Below are 7,771 nucleotides of genomic sequence, written 5' to 3'. Positions count from 1 at the left end.
AGAGCGCACCGCGTTCACGGACCGCTACGCAGCGGCGCCCGGCTGCCCGCCCCCCCGCGGCCCGGCCGCCACTCACCCGTCGGACGAAAGCCGGTCGGCAGCGCCGCCTTCAGGCGATTCACGCACCACGGGGGTGTGACCGCCCGGGGCCGGGAGAGGAGGCGGAGGGAGGGGAGGGGAGGAGAAGGGAAGGGGGAGAAAGCCCCCCGCTCGTACAAAAGCCTCCGGGCGGAAGGGGCGAGTCCGTCGCGCGAGGTGGCAGCCATGCCCCCGAGGAAGGCCCCGGCCAAGCGGCGCAGCACCGATTCGGGCGTGGAGCGCGACCGCGGGGCCCTTTCTCAGGAGAAGAAGGATCAGCGCATCGCGCTCTTCCTCAGCGATTTCGACCAGCAGGGTAGGGTCGGCCGTCCCGCGCCGGGCTCGCTGAGGCGGCGGTACCGGTCCTGCCCGCCCGGCAGGGAGGGGCCCGGGGCGGGGCGCCGCGCGGTGTCCCGCGAGGCGCGCGTCGGGGCGGCCGAGGCTGTGGCGGGTCACGGAACGGCGGGGCTGCGCGGGAACCACCGCTCCGCGAGGGGGCGCCATGGCGGGCGTCGGGGTAGGGAGCGGCCGCGGGCCGGCAGGTTGGCATTGCCGCACCTCGAGGCCGCCCTTGGAGGCGGGTAACGCGTGTGGTAATAAACGCCCGTTTTGTTTCCAGCCAAGGAAAGCATCCGGGAAATGAAGAAAGAACTCGATTTGCTCTTACAAATGGCTGAGAAAGCGTTCATGGTGGAACTGCTGAAGATGCCGACTGCTATCAGAAAGATGAAAAGGAAGGACTTGCTTAGTAAGTGCGTGTGAACGCAGCATTTAATGTTGGTGAGCAAAGGGGGCACGGACGTAAAATCAAACTGAAGACTTGAGACCTTGAGTTGACTGTAAGCCTTTGCAGAAGGTGTGTTTAGTGCCTTCCTTGGAACCCTCTACCTAAAAGCATTGGCTTCCATTAGCACGGAGCATTGCTGCTTTCAATTCAGGCTGTGTACTGTTCAGCTAAGTTTACTATTCTTCTACAGATGAAACATGCTGAGGTGGCCCAAGATGTTTCTTTACCATTGTTTTGCACAGTGGCCGTCCTAAAGGATTTGCTAGCTAAGGTGAACGATGTAGGCAACTGCAACTCTGAATTACATGCTCATTTTCATACTCTGTAAGATAACCTGCAGATAATAATGATGCAAGCAACAGAATGTAAACAAGCTATGCTTTCTTATGTCACAGATTTGCAAGAAGGGGAGGAAGTGGCCCTTGCTGCTGCAGCGGTGTGTATTTTTAACTTTATCACAGCTTACAGACCAGAAACTTCTCTTTCTGCTGTAAAGATTTCAGACAAATGACTTTGTTCATCTGCCTGTTTAAACAGAAGACAGAAAGGCTAGACAGCCAGCCATGGTGCAGTTATGAACATTGCCTAAAAATTTATGGCCATCTGCAGGGAGAAGTACAGCTGCTTCTGAAAAACAAACTGCTGTTCAGCCATTTCTGTCACTTTCTTCCACAACCTTTTGATTTATTGCTTTCTGTGAGATAAAGTGTATCTGTTGAGCAAAAAATATTGACTTTGTCTTTCTGGATGAATGTTTTACAGACTGACTGTGCTCTACAAGACGTACCAAGCCCAAAAGTGACAAGGACCAACAGCAAAAAAGGCAAGCAGCTCTGTTATGTAGCTTTGCTCTCAAATTTTCTCTTTGTTGTGGTTTGAGTGGAATGTTTGCAAAGCAAACGTTAAGCTTGGAGAACTTCTGGGGAAGTGCATGACTAAAAGTACAAGGATCATGTGCTGTGCTGCTTCTCGAGTGCTCCAAAACATGAGATAAGAGTTCCTGCCCTTTAGATTTATCACTGAAAACGGTGAGAGGAGACAGATTTGAGAGACTTATCAGTGCTCTACAGTATAACAGAAGAGCTCAGAACGTTACAGGTTATGCTTTGACTTCCTGTCCTCTAAGCTTTGTAAAGAATATAACATTCATTTTTATAGTCCAAACTATGCCATAAAAGTGACATTACTACTTAAATGTGGTTCTGTTTTATCTGGGAGTTAAAGGGTTATCTAGTGCCTTTTAACTATTTGATGTGTCACCTTGTCTGTGACAAACAGTTTGCTTTGAACTCTGTCCCAGGTGAGTGATCATCACATAGCAGAACTGATATGTAACTGTGGGTGCATAAATGGCTGTCAAACAAAGTTTGAAGTGGTTTATGCTCTTTGTGAGTCGTCTTCTTTTCTTTCAAATGTATTTCTAGTTAAGGTAACTACAATTGTTGAATACGAAGATGCCAAGTACACATCTGCAAAGAAAATACCTAAAAAAGTAAGTTTATTGTCAATAAACAAGGTAAGAGTTTAATCAGTTCTGACGTGCTATATGAACCCTGCTCTGTCCACTACCAGGGAGGCCAATAGACTCCTGTCTGTTTAAACAATAAATTCTTTCAAATTCAACGTGGTTTCAGTTAAGCAAGACTAATTTGCATAGCAAATGAACTTTCATAATAAAATGTTATCTGCTCTTTGTGTAACTCATTCACACAGAATTGCACATACTGAAGTAGTTGTTCTTTCCTGATTTGCCAATAAGCCTTGATGGTTTGAGGAACTAATTGAGGCACTTTTTAGTATTCAACTTTGTGTTAAAAATCGATGTTTTTCTATGTTTGGGTGACTTATGCATCTTATCCACATTGACCTGTAAACCAGATAGCACAGGTGTATTAATTCTACCACCTCAGCCCTGTGCAATGCAGTACCTCAGCCAAACACTATGTGCCAAGATGACACAATGAAAACACAAATTGTATGTGGAGTTACAGGTCTTAATTACAAGAGGGCTATGTGTTGGAAAGGTGTATGTTAGAAAAGCTATTGCTTATATTTGTTAATACTGAAGTTCAGTACAGTTTGACATCAAAAAACTTGAAATGTGTATTTGCAGTTTCTAAAATGTGTAAAACAGTAATAAGCAGCAGTGTGGGGTGTAGCTGTTCTGTTTGAACAGGGAATTGTTACAGTATTTTTTTCCCTGAAGTATCTATCATACATCTGTCATTTTGCCTTAAAATGCCACTTCTGTTAACTGCAGTCTAATGCATGTCCTCAGGTATCCAAATCAAAGTCGCTGGTTTCATTGAGCTCTGGTTTAAATAGCAAACCGCACAGTCTTTCTAGGTAAGCCTGACCTTTAATATTTAACTTAATTAAACTGGTAAATCCTGCACAGAATCATTCTCAAATAAAGTAGCTGAAATTTGAGCCTTGTAAGAGCTCTGATAAAGATGCCTTCCATAACCTGTATCAGATGTACTGTGGTGATGTGAACCTTTAACAAAAAAGCACATGTAGCTGACAGAAAGATGTAGTTCAGGTCAGCCATACGTAACAAATGTCCTGAGAGCTGAACTAGCAAAATGAAATCCTGCTGGAAAAGCAACTTCCCAAGGTAATCTCTGTGCACTGAAACAAAGCTGGGGATGATGCCTTAATTATCCCCATATCAGGTATTGCAGCTGTCCCCTGTCTATGAATGTGACTAAACCTTTCATTCTCCTGTCACATTAGATACCAGCATATCACGTAATCTATTTGAGGGCTTCTTCATTGTACATAAACTAGATATGCTATAGAACACTTGTAACATTGTCTAATTCACCATCCATTTTCATCTAAGCTGGAACTTTTACAATAGGAGTAGATGAGGAGACAATTAAAACAGATCACTACTTCCATTTTTAATTCTTTTTAGGTCTGTTTACTCTTCCACAAGTGTAAGTGAGGCCGTTAAGACTCCTGCCTCTGACTGCAGTGCCACAAATTTCAAAGCCATGCCAAAAGTATCAAAAAGGTAAGGAGCACCAAGACACTGTGTATCAGTCTAGATTTAATAGATCTGAATGGTCTGCTACTGAACTTGGTAGTGGGGGTGTGAACCAGTCCCACCTCCTGCTTTGAGCGTGGGTGTTAGCATACCTTTTCATGGAGGTACACGATGCAATGTCATAACTCAGCCAGTTTGTTTCTTTCTTTTAAAAAAAGAAAAACCTCAACAAACATAAACAACAGTTTAGTTTTGGCAGAAGTGAGCAGCTGAAATATGTAAAGGTAGGGAGAAGAGAGGAGGGAAGGGTGTAAGATCTTGATGACTAACTGGATCATGAAACCAAGATGTTGTTTGTAGTAAGCCAAGGTGAAACTAAGCATCAGAGGCTTACTGCCACATGGAAAACATCCAAATCCTGCCTTTTTTTTTTTTTAAGTGAAGGAATTCTATGCAGGTGGCATTCCCTATACCTCCGAGAGGTAGCAGCTTCAGAACGTCCTGCTGTCGCCCTCTGAAGTGGACCGATACAGTGCAAGTCTTATCTTAAGCCCCAAGGCACAGTTTCCTCTTTCCAAAACTGTTCTGTCATGGTTCATATCAGGGAGTGAATATTCTTGATACTGAGAGGTCCGAATGTCAGCCTGCTCACTGGCCTGTAACAGCCATAAAAAGTTGCTGCAGTTTCACAGTCAAAAAATACTACCTGTTAGTGCTAGTAAATGCTGCTGTGAGTTAAGATTTCCTGCAGTCCTGTGGCAGCACTGAAAAAGGTAAACAAGATGGCCTTTTTCTTAGGTATGTTTGCTACCATGTGCAGAAGCTTCATGCACAAAAAAATCTGCAGAATATAGGAAGTTAATGTTATAGTAACATTTTACTTGCATTCTAGTGCTGGACTACAACAAGCTGTCTCAAGAACTGTACCTACGAGTGAAAGAGTTCAAGGCATGGTACTAAGAAGTAAATCAGTACCCCAAGATAAAATGGTTCCATTTGTAAACATTCCCTTGGCTGATGGACAGGTATCAAACTCTTCCTTAAAAAAAACATAAAATACTTACAGTAGTTCAACTGTGAATTGACTAATACAATACTAATTATTATATTACTAATACAAGCTTTTGCTGTCCCTACATGAGCTGCTAAACAAAAGAACAGTCAGTAATGTTTTGCAGTGTAGCAGGACAGCACCTGGTTTTCAGAGAAGCTGACAGTGCAAATATAAACGTTCAGAGTGGTTTTTAAAACTGTTTCTCTTCATGTTTTTAGACACTCTGTATGGCTGGTGGAGACCTCCGTAACATTGATGTTCAACTACTAAATCAAGATACAGTACAGCACATTCATAACCTAGTGGTAAGCTTAAACCAGCAGACTTGCATTCCAACACATAGTTCTACACTTTCATGTGAGATAAATGTTCCGGGTGCCGATTCTAGTTGTGTATTTCTTCTGAGGTTAAGCCTAAGTTGGCTGGCAGAAGTTGGAAGGAGAAAGGGTGAGGGAGGAGTAGGGAGGGGACAGCTGCTGTACACAGATAAAGGTGTAGAAGAGTGCTTAGAAAACATGTACATGTGCACGGAAAAGAACAGAAGTATAAGCTTTTCCTTCTAGATCGCTGCAGTGTGAAAATTGCCATACTTTATCCCATTTGCAAAAGCCTACGAAGTTACAGCTAAGCTTCAATTCTTGTTAAGAACTGTTGTTCTATGTCCAGTATTGAATAAGAACTACTGTTAATTCTCTACTGTATTTGAATGTTAACTACCACCTTACTTCTGGCTAAAGAAAGTAAATTGTTTTGAAGGAGAAAAAAGCTGAAAAGAACTTTGTAGCACATACTGCCTGACACTCCTAGAGTCAAGCATACCTATTTCTTTTAAGCTCTGCTTGGTAGCTTGAACTAAAATCAATTTTCTTCATCCATAGAGCGAGCTGACTGTATTATGTGGAAAGGCTACTGCTAAGTCAAGTTAATGGACCTATCTCATGACAACAATATTCATGACTGCTCTTACTTTCCTTCTCTGAAGTGTTCAGAGAATATCTACAGTGTCTTAATAAAGCTGTGTACTGCTGAATAAATATTTTTTTACATAAAAGCTTACAATTTGATCTATGTATTAAATTTTCCTTATTTCTGTAAAGGATACAAATGCCAAGGAAAACAATTTTACTTTTCCAACTTTGTACAAGCCTTTAGCTGGCATTTTAGCTCAGTTCACAGTAAAAGGAAAAATATCTTGATGTAGCAAATAAGATTTAAGGTCTAACTGATATTTCTACACAGCTACAAGTAGGAAGCTACTTAATATTACAGTTTACATTGTTTCAGGCATGCATGGAAGAATTACTATTTCACTACTGGTTTGCTGTTACTATTCTTGCCTGGTATTCCCCAATGGCTGTCTCAAGAGATTTTAATAAGACCTTTAAGTTGACATGCAAGTTTTCCAATTCTTCAAGATATTACTGGTAACATAGATATAAATGTAACACAGAAATAAACTAAATTATTTCCAGTCTTACGTTGTGATATAACTTGCAAGATGACTGGTAATAACTCAGATTTCCTCAGGTAGGAAAGGCTTTTGACAACTTTCTCAAGTAAAAGATGACCATTGTTGCTTAAGCTTTTCTTTAACTGGAGGATACTCCTGGCTTTTAGTCTGCTAGGAGTGATTTCAGTGTTTTCACTGTGATATAACAGCAGGGAAGACTTCCACTTGCACTTCTAAAACTTCAAGCATATTTTAAGCAGTTTTAGCTTCTAACAGTTTTTCTTCTCTCTCCACAAACTTCTTATTTCACTTTTTAAGTCACGAGTTTCAACTCAGGAGAAAGAGCACTTTCTAGACAAGGAAGGCAAAACCGGTCAAGAACATGAAGTTAAGCTTAACTTATTTAAGAATAATCTTATTTTCACTTGATAATCAGAAAAATAGATATGTTTTTCTTTCAAATAATACTGTTAAGAATTCTATGAAACGTTTTACATTTAGAAGTCAGTCATTATACTACCCAATTACAACTAAGTTTATCTGAATTAACCTAAATTGATGAGAGTATCACATCAAGTTGTTATCAATTTGAATTCCTGAAGACAAACTGGTATTTCAATGTGAATGATGTAACTGTTCCCTCATATACTACACTAATCCATATTCCATTGCAAGGCAGTACTGAAACCTGAATGTTAGATGACAGTATTCTGCAATTTCTGGAAAAAGCATAATATTACATATATCTTTGAAAAACAGCACAATGCTCAGCTATATATCTTGGAGGGGTTTAAGTCTGAAGGTAGTGGTATCTGTTACAGAATTAGCTCCTGTTGTTGAATCAGGCCTGCTCTAGTTGAAGTATCTCATTTATTTTAACTTAGGCTTTTTTGTGTGTGTGTGTGAAGGACAGGCTATTAAGAGCTAGGAAAGTGTTTCTGGGCCCTGACACTGGCTAAACACAAGCTGTGCATTTCTTCAGTGATGCAGGACTTCTTACTCAATTGATACTTTTGTCACCAAGGTAGGAAACACACCTAAGACTCAATTACTCTATAGTACTACCTCTGACCTATATATCACAATGCACCATTTATTACAAAGAACATGCAACTAATGTTTCTTTCATTTTCCATAGGACAAGCACATTGGCCTATTTAAAGTATCAGTAGCTACAGTAAAGCAATAAAGTTCAGCAATAAACTAAACAACATTACTGACTGCGGTATTATATTACTTCCAAGTTTAGGACTGAAGTCACGACTGTATAGGTTTTAAGTTTATGTATGGCTTTTACTACACAGAGTCTGTAGAAAAAGGAGATGTTTCCAGAATTACCTTCATTCTACACATAGTCAGATTCTCCTGTCAGGAGCCTAAGTTAAATAAATGGATCTTGACTAATCCATA

The 7,771-nt window shown here is 41.1% G+C and overlaps 1 protein-coding gene across 1 annotated transcript; it reads left to right on the top strand.

The window, feature by feature from the left end:
• Window positions 1–250: 250 nt before the first annotated feature.
• On the top strand, window positions 251–6,411 carry CDCA9 (cell division cycle associated 9). The gene is given in 10 exon segments (NM_001276338.1): window positions 251–394; window positions 698–826; window positions 1,261–1,301; window positions 1,628–1,688; window positions 2,290–2,357; window positions 3,144–3,211; window positions 3,786–3,884; window positions 4,750–4,882; window positions 5,130–5,216; window positions 5,790–6,411. Coding segments are annotated over 10 exon segments (864 nt in total). The 5' UTR covers window positions 251–264; the 3' UTR covers window positions 5,838–6,411.
• The last annotated feature ends 1,360 nt before the right edge of the window (window positions 6,412–7,771 follow it).

This window comes from Gallus gallus, chromosome 11 (genome assembly GCF_016699485.2).
Source record: "Gallus gallus isolate bGalGal1 chromosome 11, bGalGal1.mat.broiler.GRCg7b, whole genome shotgun sequence".
In the NCBI taxonomy this organism is placed as follows: domain Eukaryota; kingdom Metazoa; phylum Chordata; class Aves; order Galliformes; family Phasianidae; genus Gallus; species Gallus gallus.
The sequence above is the reverse complement of the archived record's forward strand: the minus strand, read 5'-3'. Positions and strand labels throughout refer to the sequence as shown.